Genomic DNA, 17036 nt, shown 5'->3' with positions numbered 1-17036 from the left:
CTAGGAACAAAAGGGGTAAGTGGAGGCGAGGGAGATAGCGATCCATAATTCATTATGCTCAAAGTCGAGCGGGGAGGCTGCCAATTCGGGTTAAGGAAGGTGGAGTGAGGGAGCGGCCGGTGAATATTTCTCTATGATGCCGAGACTGAATACCGAGACCCGTCGAATTTGAAGCATGTCCATGCTCCAAGGAATCGAATAAAGTTGCGAATTTTTCTTCAACGGCCTTGCATGTCATGAAATCAAGGATGATATCATGAATTAAGAGCGAATCCCACATGTATCGTACTCCCTCTGTTCCTAAATATATGTCTTTATAGAGATTTCACTGTAGACTATATACGGAGCAAAATGAGTAAACCTATTTTCTAAAAGACGTCTATATACATCAGAATGTAGTCTTTATAGTGAAATCTCTAAAAGGACTTATATTTAGGAATGAAGGAAGTAGATTAACTCCATAGTACTCCCTACGTTTCTTTTTAGTCTGCATATAAGGTTTGGTCAAAGTCAAGCTTTATAGAGTTTGACTAAATATTAAAATATATAAACATTCACAATATGAAATCAATATTATCAGATGCATCATGAAACATTTTTTTTCATATTATATAATTTTAGTATTGTAGATGTTCATATTTTTTTATATAAATTTGGTTTGTGTAGTTTGACTTTGATCAAATCTTATATGCGGAGTTAAAAGAAACGGAGTATATTGTTGACTCATGAAGTTGAACCATACAGTGATGGTTCGTTACTTTGGGGAAATATATACAAGCAAGTGCTTTGCAGCAGAAAAAATGTCGATCGAAATTTGAACTCAAATTCCCGCCACGGTGAAACTCCAATGCGCGCGCATGGGCCGAAACCCGTCTGCTCCCCGCCCACCTTCTTTCCGCCACGTCAGCGATCCACGCCAAGGCGCATCTGGGTCGTCCATCGCACACCGCGGCGGACGGCCGATATCATATCGATCCGTGGCACCCATCCGCCTCCCTCCTCGTATAAACTCGCCGCGCCCTCGCCGGTTATCCATCACCGTTCCTCCCACCTCCCAGCGAAGCCACGCACACCACACCAGAGCACCTCTCCCCGTCGCCGCCGCCGCAGCAGCATCCATGGCGCCCAAGGCTGCCGAGAAGAAGCCGGCAGAGAAGACCCCCGCGGGCAAGAAACCCAAGGCGGAGAAGAAGGTGCCGGCGTCCAAGGAGGGCGGGGGCGAGAAGAAGGGGAAGAAGAAGTCCAAGAAGAGCGTGGAGACGTACAAGATCTACATCTTCAAGGTGCTGAAGCAGGTGCACCCGGACATCGGGATCTCCTCCAAGGCCATGTCCATCATGAACTCCTTCATCAACGACATCTTCGAGAAGCTGGCCGGCGAGTCGGCCAAGCTGGCGCGGTACAACAAGAAGCCCACCATCACGTCCCGGGAGATCCAGACCTCCGTCCGCCTCGTCCTCCCCGGCGAGCTCGCCAAGCACGCCGTCTCCGAGGGCACCAAGGCCGTCACCAAGTTCACCTCCGCCTGATTCGGCTGATGGATCGATGTCACCCTGTAGTTTCCTGTTCGTGCTCTGTCCTCTTGTAACTTGTCCTGGTTGTGTGGGATCACATCTCATGATCCGGAGAAATAGTAACAGCGCTTATTTCAGTTCTTGCCATGATCCTGTTTGTGCTACTTTGTCTTGGTTCGATCTGTGGTGCAAGCTCACCTTTTCTCTGTAGATCTCTGCGGCAACGACCCTGAACTTGCAGATATGTCTCTCTGTTTCAATTCTTAATTTCGGTTTCAGCCAACTGTTTAGCACCCTGTTTCAGTTAACTGGTGAAGTGTCGATATCTTCAGACAAACTCAATTTCAGCTCCCGACCTTCTCAATCTCGCTGAATGGCCATGATCCCCCAGTTGCTCATGCAGATGTTGCTGTTACTGCTTACGTGTGCACAATTTGTCCGTCCATTTTTCTCTCGTGGTGTTTATTTGTTGTATCATTGCTCGAACATAAGATGAAAATATTTGGGTTCAGTCAGCGCAGCACGTTACGGTAGGATCTTGAGGTTAATGGATCAGGCAAGCTTGTTCTAGCCGAGGAGAGGATGTTTATTTAGGGAAGATGCACATAAACTTTTCTTGTGCTGAAATGCATATTTTGTACCATGTGTACTTTCTTTCTCCACTTCTTGTAATAATGTAATGACATTGTTCTTGGGAGTACATGGTATGCATATCGTTCACATTAGTTTGATGGAACAGCCGCGATCGTTTCGTTTCGTCTCGTCATCAGAAGTGTAAAGGAAGAGAATGGGCGGCGAGCATTGGTGCAAGCTGAACTTTACTCGATTATTCTCTGATGGTGCCTGAGATGAAGTTAATGGTTTTAGTGCTTTGCCTTGGTCTGGAGTCAACATCTGGCGGTAAATTGTGCTGATGTTCCATGCGAAATTTATGCGTGTTGGAAGGTCATATAATAAGCGTGCGGGAGCAAAATGAATTTGGGACAACACCGGGTTTCCGCACCTGAATATATTCATGAACGAGGGAGATCTCAAAGCCGGACACTGTATGCATCAGGTGTAGCAGGGGATCAGGAAGGGGGAGTGATCAGAAACAGAAAAGGGAACTAGGGAGATCCAAATGAAGTACCAGTTGGGGCCAATACCCAAGGCAGAGATTGACATTTTTTTTAAGCTCATTAGATTGAAATCCCGCGAGTTTAGTTCATGCTTTTTCTTTTCTTTTCATTCATTCGTGCAAACTAATACTAATACATTGCAGCGTATGATGACATTCAGGAAGATCCAAAGCGCAAAGCATAAAAGGGAGCACAAACAAACCGCAAAGCATCAAAGGGGGCACAAATCAACCTAATAAACTGAGAGAAGGAAATCATCAGATTTCCACCAACAACCTGCTCCAAGATTCAGTGGTTCACTCGTCCTTCATCCAACCATATATACGTTTCCCCTTCGTCTTCCCGTTTTGATCTTTTTGCATCTCTGATTTTTCCATCGGGTTTTTCTCCTACCTTAGAAAGACGTAAGGTTATGCGCTTCACTCGTCCTGCGTCCAATCTTGAGTACTTTTCGTTTTCTTGATCTGGAGAAATAGTAACAGCGCTTGTTTGCGTTCTTGCTATGATCCTGTTTGTGCCACTTTGTCTTGGTTCGATCTACTTATTACTGAAGCTCGCGTTTCTCTGTAAATCTCTGCAGACAACGACTCCGAACCGGCAGAGATGTCTCTCTGTTGGACTATGAACTCTGAACTTGCAGGACGTGGGGTGGTGAGTCTATTTCAGTTAACTGACGACAGTGTCGGTATCTTCAGACATAAGCTCAGTTCGACCTTCCGCCTGCTCGCTCAATGGCTTTGATCGCCTGAAACGTCACGGTTGCAGGTTGCTCATGCAGATATTGCCGTTACTGAACATCTCTGTTCCGTCATGGCGTCAAGCCTTAAAAACCAAAGCTTATCCAAGTAATCACGGCGAAATTGGTTTCTTTCTAGCTTTGTATGCTGTACAACAGGCGGCTTCAGTTAGAAGCACAAGTTAACAACAAATGAACACGCCGATCGTACGGCGATCGAACGAAGAAAGAACTAGTCTCACACACGCGCGGCTAGATTCACTGATCAGTGGCACACGATGGTCTCGAAGGAGTCGATCCCATCGAACTCCGGCGCGAACCACGGCCGCAACGTTGGCGGCGACTGTGATTTCCCCTTGTCCGGCTGCTGCCCCGCCTCAGCCGGCAGACCGCCCTGCTCTAGCCGACGTCGCCCCCGGCGCCGGCGACGCGCTTCCATACTCGATTCGAGACGGGGATGATTCCTGCTGCAGCTCCGGTGGCCGATGCTTTCTTGCACCCACACTCGCTCTGTGTCTTTGCTTCAATCAATCAATTGGCTTTGCTTTGCTTGCTTGCTCGGGTTGGTGAAGGGAGAGAGGGGGCGCGACCCGGCTTATATACGGCGGGGCATGGTCCATGGAGGAAGTTTTGGGCATGGCGGATTCTAGCGCCGAAGGAGTCCAGAATCTTCATGGACGCGGCCGCGAGGGAGAACCAGTGAGTCAGCTCGTGAGTCGTGACGCACGCGGTGGCGTGGTGGAGGTTGCAACCGTCCCGCGGTTTCGCCCGTGTTTATATTCTTTCCCTCCTGCGCTGTCTTCTCTACCCATGAAAATTGACAACTCTGGCCATTTTTTCCCCGGGTAATAAATCTGGCCTTTTTTGAAAGAGAGAATTGCTTATTTAACACTGATTTTTTGGCCAATTTGACACATGAAACATTTTTCTTCCTCACTTAACACCAACTCTAAAATTTATTCCTTTTGTGATACTCCGTCCATTTTGAGTACTAACAGTTTAAATGACAGCTGAAAAGACGATTTTTTACCCCGATGCAACTTTGTGACCAAAATTATTCACATTACTAAAGAAAGTATAAAAATAACTTTTCTTTTCTGTTGTTAAATGCAAAATTAGGCAGAACCTTCCAAGTAAACATGCATATCTTGGATTTAAATTATTTCAAAATTTAGTTGAAAAATTAGGCCGAACGTCCCCTGTAATTTGATGCAATATCCCCTGCACACAATTCACATACACATAATTAAATACACAATATTCAAATTTGCCAATGTCACGAGACATGAATATTCAGGCTCACATCCAAGTATACATATATGACTTACAATATACGTCACGCGTTGCCGCACCCCAGGGGAGCAAGATTTTTTTCTTTTTCTACACGCCTTTTCGTGTTTTTTGGTTTCTTTGCTCTTCGCCTTCTTTTTTTTGGTCTTCGACTTTTTCTTGGCTTTCCCTAGGGTTCGGTGAAAAAAAGTTATTTTTTATTTTTTTCCAAGCAAAATCGTGCTTCTAAAAAAGGGAAAATATGAGAAGCATTGATTATTTTTTATATCCTTTTTTTAAAAAATTGAACCTTATTTTCAAACATGTGAAACTTTTTCAAATCCATGAACATTTTCAAGTGTAGCAAACATATTACAAATCCCCAAACTTTTTTTACAAAAGTGAACGATCAATGGTCAACGGTCAAGGCGAGCTAATCAGCTCGTTGAAAGAAGAATGAAACAGGACGAGGCAACTAGCGAGAGCGAGGCGGGCGAGCAATGGAAGTGTTAATGGGCCTCAGCCTAGGACATCTTTTAGTGGGCGCTAGGGACAAAAATTGGCGCTGAAGCGCTGATAAGGAGGACTCATCACTTTCTCATGTGGCGTGTACCGTGCCATGGACTACTGGGCTGGGCCGACACTTCCCTCAAAATTCGGGACCTGCTACCCACTCTCCATCCATCCAATTGGATGCCAGCTCCCACCCCGGCGACATAGAAATTTTGATTCCTAAATATTCTCTCCGTTCACTATTATACGATGTTCTGTTTTTTTAATCAAATGTACATAGACAAGTTTTAGTGCAGTCCATATTAAAATATTCAAAATGTCTTATAGTAGGGAGCGGATGGAGTACTTGCTAACTGGTTGAAGGCAATTTTGTCGGAAGTCATCTATCAGGAACAATGTGCCTTCGTTCCTGTTTTTCTAATTACGAAGAATATTATTTTAGCTTATGGGTGTCTTCACTTCATGAACGAAGAAGAGTAAGAACAATCCCCATTGTGCTCTAAAGTTAGATGTGATAAAGACATATGCCAGGGTGGAATGGAGATATTAAGAAGCAATTATTAAGAAACTTGGTATCGTTCTGAGGTTTGTGTGGATGATTATGAGTGTGTCACCTCAGTGACCTTCTCGGCCATGTTTAATGGCGGCGTCTCACGAGAATTTCGTCCATCCCATGAGATCCGACAAGGAGACCACATATCCCCTTATATATTTTTATTGGTTGCGGAGGGTTTATCATGCTTACTAACGAGGGATGGTGCGGCTAATGCTGGTGTGAAAGTGACGGCAACGTCATGCGGCGAATCACTTGTTATTTGTGAATGATAGTGTCCTATTTATGAAGGCCACTAATGAAGGGCAACATGTACACGTAGAGCGGTATTGCAATGCTTCGGGATAACATGTTAATTTATCCAAATCATTTATTTTCAGGACACAATGGTGCGAAAGAATAAAAGAGATTTGAAAACTAAAATTAAATATGTGTTATATGCACCTGAAATCTTTCTTGTCGGTTCAACATGTGGATCTGTACTTTGTTGTGTATTCATTTATGTATTGGGCCCTAGAGTTGCTATTAAGGGCATCTCCATGGCGGACCAGTAAACTGCCCGTATCCGTTCGGACCGTGCTGTTCGGACCGCGGAAGCCATCCAACACGGTCCTATATTGGTCCGCGGGGCGGTCCAGGCGCGTATTCTCCTGTAAATTGGAAACAAACATGGGAAGCTTTGCCGAAGTCCAAACATGCAATTGACCAATCACATGCTTGGTCCTTCTCTTCTCTATCCTCCCAATCCGCACATGCATGACCCCCCCTCTTCTCTCTCTCCTCCCAAATGGATACTAAACCACAAAAATCCCACCATATGAATGGTCCTCACCTATTTTTTCTTCTCCTAGCCGGATACTTTGTAAGTACCGTTGAATTGCTCCCTCCCGTGTCATGTCCGCGGACCACGTCCAGACATAAAAGCGGTTAAACGGACATATAGCGGAGAAATTTACGAGAGGTACTCGCAGTAGAGAGTTTTTTTAAGTACGCGAATGTGTACCATATTTTTATAGAAGGCAAAATTTGAATTACAAGAAGACTACAACTTGTTGCGAACAACAAGCATAGTGCAGACACCACACCACACGAGGCAAGTCCGAAAACTGCCAACACTGACAAAACAACTACAAAGCACAAAAGAGTATGTCCAAAAACAGATCAACATTACCGCATTTTGACCAACGTCGCCCAGCTCCGAAGACAATACCAACTCTGGATGAACTTCCCTTGTCGACGCACCATCCACCCTTTGATGCCTAAAGGATGTGGCAAGTAGATGGCGGTGTTGGGGAACGTAGCATGCAATTTCAAAAAAAATCCTACGTTCACGCAAGATCTATCTAGGAGATGCATAGCAACGAGAGGGGGAGAGTGTGTCCACGTGCCCTTGTAGACCGAAAGCGGAAGCGTTAGCTTAACGCGGTTGATGTAGTCGAACGTCTTCTCGATTCAACCGATCAAGCACCGAACGTACGTCACCTCCGAGTTCTGCACACGTTCAGCTCGATGACATCCCTCGAACTCTTGATCCAGCAAAGTGTCGAGGGAGAGTTCCGTCAGCACGACAGCGTGGTGACGGTGATGGTGAAGTTATCAGCGCAGGGATTCACATAAGCACTACAACAATATGACCGGAGGAGTAAACGGTGGAGGGGGGCACCGCACACGGCTAAGAACAATTGATGTGCCTTAGAGGTGCCCCTCGCACCCGTATATAAAAGAGGGAGAGGGGAGGAGGCCGGCCTAGGGGTGCGCCAAGTGGGGGGAGTCCCACTTGGACTCCTAGTCCAATTCGCGCCCCCTTCCTTTTATCAGAGGGGGAAAGGGGGAAGGAGAGGGAGAAGGAGAAGGAAAGGGGGGCCGCGCCCCCTCTGTGACGTCCGGGTAATTAAGCTACAGTAATTCCCTGCTAATGATGCCACGTCACCATGATTACTGCAGTTAAACTCGTGACGATTCAGATCCTATTCAAATTCAGATTCAAATTTCAAGTCAAGATTTTTTTTTTCAAACGTGAAAACAAAATGTTCGAAGTGTGGCAAATATTCTCTGGATATTTGTCATGTTGAAACCACATTTTTTTAAAGTGTTTAAGTGCACTAAAATATTTAAAACAGCAGCAAAACATTTAACTAACTACCCTTTTCAAATTGATAAAATATTAAACTATTTGTTTTATTGCCAAAAACTTACGGGGCAGTGGCATACTTATTAAAACTAAATTAGAAACCAGTGGTGTACTTTGTAAAACCAAATTCAAAAGGAAACTAAAATAAAAACAATAAAACAGAAATATAAAATAAAACAAAAGATAAAATAAAACAAAATACAAAAGAAAAATAAAATAAAACAAAACCCACACCCAACTGGGCCTCAGCCCAGCCAACGGCCTACCAGGCCGGCCCACCCCGCCCCCTATATGGCCTCCCCAGGCCAAACCCTAACCCACCGAGACCCTCCACTCTCCCCACACTCGCTCTCCCTCACCTCCCTCGATCCAGATCGGATCGAGGCACCAGACGCCGCCGCCCGGAGACGCCACCCCCGTCGCCAACCCCAGCCGCCTCACCGGACCGCCTCGCCTCCTCCCTGACGTGCTCCACCGACCTCGACGCCACCCCGAACCGCCGTCGCCGAGCGCCATCCACCCGGAGCTCCCCCGTCGCCGCCTGTCGTCTTCGTCCTCCTCCGTGACCCCCACTGCCACTCCCCTACACTACTCGGTGAGGGTCACGCCCTCTCCTCTCTCCCCTGTCCCGCGCACGCTACGGCGCCGTCGCCCCCTGCAGCTCTCGACCACGCCCCGCGTCCTCCCGTAGCCGCCATCGCGCCCCGACCGCGGTCACCCCGCGCTGGCCGCACCCAGCATGAGCGCCCGACCCCGCGACCTCCGCGCCCGCGCCTCGCCAGCTCCAACCGCCGCTGCCGCTCGCGCCACTGCTCACCTCCATCGCCCCCTGCTCCCCTGCAAGCGCGCCGCCCTGCCTGCGGACCGGCCTCGCCTCGTCCGCCCCGAGGCATCGTCCCAGCGCCTCGGCATCGCCATAGCTTCGCCCCGTCGTGGCCTCCCGCTGCCACGCCGGTGTCGCGCTGGCGTCCCCCCTGCCGTGGCCTTGACTGGAGCGCCTAGTCCGGGTGCCCGCACCCGCGCGCCCGCTAGCGCCCGCTCTAGTGGCCTCTGTGCCACTGAACAATGGGGCCCACGCCCCAGAACGTTTTAAAAAAAGAGAGGAAAGGATTAAAAAAGAATTAAATAAATAAATACATAATAATTTAAATAATAATAATTAATTAACTTAATTAATTAATCCTGTTTAATTAAACTAATTAGCTAATTAACCCAATTAACTATTGTTAATTAATTAAACAGTCAATGACATGCGGGACCCACACATCAGTTTGACCGAGTCAACACCTCTGTTGACTGCTGATGTCATGCTGACGTCATGATGACATCAGCTTGTACTATTCTGGATAATGTTGAATTAAAATATTTAAATAAATTCTAAAAATGATTTAAACTTTAAAAAATTAAAATAAAATAAACTGTAGCTCAGATTGAAATACTTTGTACATAAAAGTTGCTTAGAACGACGAGACGAATCCGAATACGCAGCCCGTTCGTCCGCCACACATCCCTAGCATAGCAAACTCGCAACTTTTCCCCTCAGGTTCATCTGTCCGAAAACGCGAAACACCGGGAATACTTTCCCGGATGTTTTCCCCCTTCGTCGGTATCACCTCCTACCGCATTAGGGCACACCTGGCACCGCTCATTGTCATGTCATGCATCATCATGCTTGTGTTTGCATTATATTTATTGTTTCTTCCCCCCTCTTCTCTCGTTAGACACCGAGACCGACGCCGCTGCTACCCAGTACGACTACGGTGTTGACGACCCCTCCTTCTCGGCCGAGCTTCCAGGCAAGCCCCCCTTGATCACCAGATATCGCCTATTCTTCTCTATACTGCTTGCATTAGAGTAGTGTAGCATGTTACTGCTTTTTGTTAATCCTATTTTGCTACATAGCCTGTCTTTGCCACTACTGTTGTTACCTTTACCTGTAATCCTACATGCTTAGTATAGGATGCTAGTATTCCATCTATGGCCCTACATTCTTGTCCGTCTGCTGTGCTATACTATCGGGCCGTGATCAGTTGGGAGGTGATCACGGGTTTATACTATATACTTTATACATGATACATGTGGTGACTAAAGTCGGGTCGGCTCGTGGAGCACCCGCGAGTGATTCACAGATTGGGGGCTGAAAGGACCTTTGTCCCAACGGCCCTCTGTGTGGATCTTTGTGGCGGAGCGACAGGGCAGGTTGAGACTACCTAGGTGAGAGGTGGGCCTGGCCCTGGTCGGCGTCCGCGGTTACTTCAAAATAACACGCTTAACGAGATCTTGGTATTTGATCTGAGTCTGGCCACTGGCCTATACGCACTAACCAACTACGCGGGAACAGTTATGGGCACTCGGCGTCGTGGTATCAGCCGAAGCCTTCGTGACGTCAGCGACTGAGTGGCGCGCGCCGGATTGGACTGGAACACCTGCTAGGCTAGGTCTGCTTCCGGCCGCCCACGCAACATGCAGGTGTGCAATGGGCGATGGCCCCAGACCCCTGCGCCATAGGATTTAGACCGGCGTGCTGACCTCTCTGTTGTGCCTAGGTGGGGCTGCGACGTGTTGATCTTCCGAGGCTGGGCATGACCCAGGAAAGTGTGTCCGGCCAAATGGGATCGAGTGTGTTGGGTTATGTGGTGCACCCCTGCAGGGAAGTTTATCTATTCGAATAGTCGTGATCTTCGGTAACATGACGACTTGGAGTTGTACCTTGACCTTATGACAACTAGAACCGGATACTCAATAAAACATACCCTTCCAAGTGCCAGATATAACCCGGTGATCGCTCTCTAACAGGGCGACGAGGAGGGGATCGCCGGGTAGGTTTATGCTATGCGATGCTACTTGGTGAACTTACCATCTACTCTCTTCTACATGCTGCAAGATGGAGGTGGCCTGAAGCGTAGTCTTCGACAGGATTAGCTATCCCCCTCTTATTCTGGCATTCTGCAGTTCAGTCCACCGATATGGCCCTTTACACATATACCCATGCATATGTAGTGTAGCTCCTTGCTTGCGAGTACTTTGGATGAGTACTCACGGTTGCTTTTCTCCCTCTTTTCCCCCTTTCCCTTCTACCTGGTTGTCGCAACCAGATGCCAGAGCCCAGGACCCAGACGCCACCATCGACGACGACTCCTACTACACTGGAGGTGCCTACTACTACGTGCAGGCCACTGGCGACGACCAGGAGTAGTTTAGGAGGATCCCAGGCAGGAGGCCTGCACCTCTTTCGATCTGTATCCCAGTTTGTGCTAGCCTTCTTAAGGCAAACTTTTTTAACTTATGTCTGTACTCAGATATTGTTGCTTCCGCTGACTCGTCTATGATCGAGCACTTGTATTCGAGCCCTCGAGGCCCCTGACTTGTATTATGATGCTTGTATGACCTATTTATGTTTTAGAGTTGTGTTGTGATATCTTCCCGTGAGTCCCTGATCTTGATCGTACACGTTTGCGTGCAAGATTAGTGTACGATTGAATCGGGGGCGTCACACCCTCCCCTAGTCCAATTCGGATTCCTCCCTTGGGGGGCGCGTGCCACCCCTTGTGGGCTGCCTTGCCTCCCTCCTATGGCCCATAGGGCCCATATCTTCCCCCGGGGGTTCCGGTAACCCCCCGGTACTCCGATACGTACCCGATACATTCCGAAACACTTCCGGTGTCCGAATACTATCATCCAATATATCAATCTTTACCTCCCGACCATTTCGAGACTCCTCGTCATGTCCGTGATCTCATCCGGGACTCCGAACAATCTTCGGTCACCAAAACACATAACTCATAATACAAATCGTCATCGAACGTTAAGCGTGCGGACCCTACGAGTTCGAGAACTATGTAGACATGACCGAGACACCTCTCCGGTCAATAACAGGTAGCGGAACCTAGATGCACATATTGGCTCCCACATATTCTACGAAGGTCTTTATCGGTCGAACCGCAATGACAACATATGTTACTCCCTTTGTCATTGGTATGTTACTTGCCCGAGATTCGATTATCGGTATCTTCGTACCTAGTTCAATCTCGTTACCGGCAAGTCTCTTTACTCGTTCGGTAATGCATAATCCCGCAACTAACTCATTAGTCACATTAAGCTTATTATGATGTGCATTACCGAGAGGGCCCAGAGATACCTCTCCGATACTCGGAGTGACAAATCCTAATCTCGATCTATGCCAACCCAACAAAACACCTTCAGAGATACCTGTAGAGCATCTTTATAATCACTCATTCACGTTGTTACGTTTGATAGCACACAAGGTATTCCTCCGGTATCCGGGAGTTGCATAATCTCATAGTCAAAGGAACATGTATAAGTCATGAAGAAAGCAATAACAATAAAACTTAACGATCATTATGCTAAGCTAACGGATGGGTCTTGTCCATCACATCATTCTCCTAATGATGTGATCCCGTTCATCAAATGACAACACATGTCTATGGTTAGGAAACTTATCCATCTTTGATTAACGAGCTAGTCTAGTGGAGGATTACTAGCGACACTGTTTTGTCTATGTATCCACACATGTATCAAGTTTCTGGTTAATACAATTCTAGCATGAATAATTGATATTTATCATGATATAAGGAAATATGAATAACAACTTTATTATTGCCTCTAGGGCATATTTCCTTCAGTCTCCCACTTGCACTAGAGTCAGTAATCTAGATTACAATGTAATGATTCTAACACCCATGGAGTCTTAGTGTTGATCATGTTTTGCTCGTGGAAGAGGCTTAGTTAACGGGTCTGCCACATTCAGATCCGTATGTATTTTGCAAATCTCTATGTCTCCCTCCTTGACTTGATCACGGATGGAGTTGAAGCGTCTCTTGATGTGTTTGGTTCTTCTGTGAAATCTGGATTCCTTCGCCAAGGCTATTGCCCCGGTATTGTCACAAAAGATTTTCGTTGGACCCGATGCACAAGGTATTACACCTAGATCGGATATGAACTCCTTCATCTAGACTCCTTCATTCGCTGCTTCCAAAGCAGCTATGTACTCCGCTTCACACGTAGATCCCGCCACGACGCTTTGCTTGGAACTGCACCAACTGACAGCTCCACCATTCAATATAAATACGTATCCGGTTTGTGACTTAGAGTCATCTGGATCAGTGTCAAAGCTAGCATCAATGTAACCATTTACGATGAGCTCTTTGTCACCTCCATAAACGAGAAACATATCCTTAGTCCTTTTCAGGTACTTCAGGATGTTCTTGACCGCTGTCCAGTGATCCACACCTGGATTACTTTGGTACCTCCCTGCTAGTCTTATAGCAAGGCACACATCAGGTCTGGTACACATCATTGCATACATGATAGAACCTATAGCTGAGGCATAGGGAATGACTTTCATTTTCTCTCTATCTTCTGCAGTGGTCGGGCATTGAGTCTGACTCAACTTCACACCTTGTAATACAAGCAAGAACCCTTTCTTTGACTGATCCATTTTGAACTTCTTCAAAACTTTATCAAGGTATGTGCTTTGTGAAAGTCCAATCAAGCGTCTTGATCTATCTCTATAGATCTTGATGCCCAATATATAAGCAGCTTCACCGAGGTCTTTCATCGAAAAACTTTTATTCAAGCATCCTTTTATGCTATCCAGAATTCTAAATCATTTCCAATCAACAATATGTCATCCACATATAATATTAGAAATGCTATAGAGCTCCCACTCACTTTCTTGTAAATGCAGGCTTCTCCGAAAGTCTGTATAAAACCATATGCTTTGATCACCCTCATCAAAGCGTATATTCCAACTCCGAGAGGCTTGCACCAGTCCATAAATGGATCCCTGGAGCTTGCACACTTTGTCAGCACCTTTAGGTTCGACAAAACCTTCTGGTTGCATCATATACAACTCTTCCTTAAGAAATCCATTAAGGAATACAGTTTTGACATCCATTTGCTAGATTTCATAATCATATAATGCGGCAATTGCTAACATGATTCGGACAGACTTAAGCATCGCTATGGGTGAGAAGGTCTCATCATAGTCAACTCCTTGAACTTATCGAAAAAATTTCGCGACAAGTCGAGCTTTGTAGACAGTAACATTGCCATCAGCGTCAGTCTTCTTCTTGAAAATCCATTTATTCTCTATGGCTTGCCGATCATCGGGCAAGTCCACCAAATTCCACACTTTGTTCTCATACATGGATCCCATCTCAGATTTCATGGCCTCGAGCCATTTTGCGGAATCTGGGCTCATCAACGCTTCCTCATAGTTCGTAGGTTCGTCATGGTCTAGTAACATGACTTCTAGAACAGGATTACCGTACCAGTCTGGTGCGGAACCTGCTCTGGTTAACCTATGAAGTTTGGTAGTAACTTGATCCAAAGTTTCATGATCATTATCATTAGCTTCCTCACTAGTTGGTGTAGGCATCACGTGAATGGTTTTCTGTGATGAGCTACTTTCCAATTCAAGAGAAGGTACAATTACCTCATCAAGTTCTACTTTCCTCCCACTCACTTCTTTCGAGAGAAACTTCTTCTCTAGAAAGGATCCATTCTTAGCAACAAAGATCTTGCCTTCGAATCTGTGATAGAAGGTGTACCCAACAGTCTCTTTTGGGTATCCTATGAAGGCACACTTCTCCGATTTGGGTTCGAGCTTATCAGGCTGAAGCTTTGTGACGCCCGGATAATTATGCTACAGTTAACCTACGCTAATGATGCCACGTCACCTCTGTTAGTGTTGATAATCTCGCGTTAGTTCAAAACCGGATCAAAATTCAAATTCAAAATATGGCAAACAACAAAAGTTTTCAAACTTTAAAACTAAAATGTTCGGGTTGTGTCAAATAAATCGTAAGTAATTATGGTGGAGAAACCAAGCTTTGATAAAATATTTAAAGGCTCTAAAACAATTAAAACAATAGAGAAAACTATTAAACAAATGCCTATTGAACTTATAAAATGCCAAAACTATTTTATTATGGGTTAAGGATTAATCTCACAGTAGATTGTTGATAAATACAAATTTAGGCACTAGTGGTAATTTTTGTAAAAAAAAGAAAAAAAAGAAAAGAAATTACAAAAGAGAAAACAAAAAAAAACCAAAAGCCCCCCCCACCACTGGGCCTCGACCCAGCTGGCCGCAACCAGCCAGGCCGGCCCAGCCGCCTCCCCTTAACCCCCCGATCCACACCAAACCCTAGCGGTCCCTCTCCCAGTCGCCCCACTCCCCACTCCCCTCGCCCCCAGTCGCCCCCCCACGTTCGCTTCCTCCTCCTCCCCGATCTGGATCGAGGAGGACCCGATCCCAGCCCGACCGCATCGCCCCGGACCGCCGCCTACGCCCCGCAGGTCCTCCTGCCGCCCTCCTGTCGTCGCCTCGCCATCCTCGAGGCCCCGTTGAGGATCTGGCCTATCTCACCTCCTCCTTGCCATGGCCGGACCCGAGCGCCACACCTGTAGCAGTATCGCCGTCGCGGCCACCACGTCGCCCGGAGCTTCCTCGCCGGACTGCCTCCTCTTCGTCATCGTCGTCCCCGACGTCCTCCTCGACCCCCGTTGCCCCGAACCCTACGAACCCGCCGTGAGCACCGCTACCTCCCATCCTCTGTCCCCGTCGTCCGCTCTCGCACATCGCGGGCCGCGACCACCGTCACCGTGGACCTGCTGCTGCTCCCTCGCGCGGTCTACGCCCGCACCTCGCTCGCCGTCGCGCGAACCACCCCTGACCTTGCCCACCGGCCAGCCGCGCTCCGCCGACCACCTCGCCTCTGCCGCCTCGTGCGAGGCCGCAACGCGCCTGGTGCTGCCTCCGGCGACCCCTCCTGCGCCGGCTTCCTTCGCCGGAAACGGCCAGCCGATGAGCCCCGCCCTGGCCGCCGGCGCGCTCTAGCGCCCGTGCCCCCGTCGCGACCTGGCGCTCGTGCCCGTTTCGCCCGACCCGTTAAGGCCCCCTTTGCCTGTGACATAGGGGCCCCACGCCGCTGAGAACAAAAAAAAGGAAGAATTAAAAAAAGATATAAAAATAATAATAATAAAAATAATGATAATAATATATTAAAAATAATTAATTAATTAAAGAATTAATTAACCTAATTAATTTTTGATTAATTAAACTAATCTAATAACTAAACTAATTAAACTGTTAGTTAATTAATCAGTCAATGACAGGTGGGTCCCGCACGTCAGTTTGACCCAGTCAACGCCCTGTTGACTGCTGACGTCATGATGACGTCAGCAGGCACTATTCTGGATAATGTTGAATTAAATAAATTCTAAAATGATTTAAAACTTTAGAAAATCATATAAAATAAACCGTAGCTCAGATGAAAATACTTTCTACATGAAAGTTGCTCAGAACGACGAGACGAATCCGAATGTCAGCCACGCATCCCTAGCATAGTGAACCTGCAACATTTCACCTCCGGTCCAACTGTCCGAAAACGCAAAACATCGGGAATACTTTCCCGGATGTTCCCCCCTTCGCCGGTACCACCTACTGTCGCGTTAGGACACACCTAGCACTGCTCATTGTCATGTCACGCATCGTCATGTTTATGTTTGCATTGTATTTACTGTTTCTTCCCCCTCTTCTCTCCGGTAGACTACGAGACCGACACTGCTGCTGCCCAGTTCGACTACGGAGTTGACGACCCCTCCTACTTGCCAGAGCAACCAGGCAAGCCCCCCCCCCTTGATCACCAGATATTTCCTATTCTTCTCTATACTGCTTGCATTAGAGTAGTATAGCATGTACTGCTTTTCGTTAATCCTATCCTGATGCATAGCCTGTCATTGTTGCTACAGTTGTTACCCTTACCTGCTATCCTACTGCTTAGTATAGGATGCTAGTGTTCCATCAGTGGCCCTACACTCTTGTCCGTCTGCCATGCTATACTACTGGGCCGTGATCACTTTGGGAGGTGATCACGGGTATATACTATATACATTATATACATGACACATGTGGTGACTAAAGTCGGGTCGGCTCGAGGAGTACCCGCAAGTGATTCTGATGAGGGGGCTGAAAGGACAGGTGGCTCCACCCCGGTAGAGGTGGGCCTGGGTTCCTGACGGCCCCCGACTGTTACTTTGTGGCGGAGCGACAGGGCAGGTTGAGACCACCTAGGAGAGAGGTGGGCCTGGCCCTGGTCGGCGTTCGCGGATACTTAACACGCTTAACGAGATCTTGGTATTTGATCTGAGTCTGGCCATTTGGTCTATACGCACT

General features: G+C 47.2%; 1 protein-coding gene across 1 annotated transcript; it reads left to right on the top strand.

The window, feature by feature from the left end:
* Nucleotides 1-1025: 1025 nt before the first annotated feature.
* Nucleotides 1026-1661, top strand: LOC109777491 (histone H2B.4-like). Its single transcript, XM_020336117.4, has one exon. It carries the CDS (start codon nucleotides 1119-1121, stop codon nucleotides 1527-1529), a length of 411 nt encoding a protein of 136 aa, XP_020191706.1. The 5' UTR covers nucleotides 1026-1118; the 3' UTR covers nucleotides 1530-1661.
* The last annotated feature ends 15375 nt before the right edge of the window (nucleotides 1662-17036 follow it).

This window comes from Aegilops tauschii, chromosome 3 (genome assembly GCF_002575655.3).
Source record: "Aegilops tauschii subsp. strangulata cultivar AL8/78 chromosome 3, Aet v6.0, whole genome shotgun sequence".
Lineage (NCBI taxonomy): Eukaryota > Viridiplantae > Streptophyta > Magnoliopsida > Poales > Poaceae > Aegilops > Aegilops tauschii.
This window is presented reverse-complemented; position numbering and strand designations above follow the sequence as displayed.

Excerpts from the sequence above, each read along its gene's own strand:
- LOC109777491 (XM_020336117.4), top strand. The coding sequence starts at position 1,119 with ATGGCGCCCAAGGCTGCCGAGAAGAAGCCGGCAGAGAAGACCCCCGCG.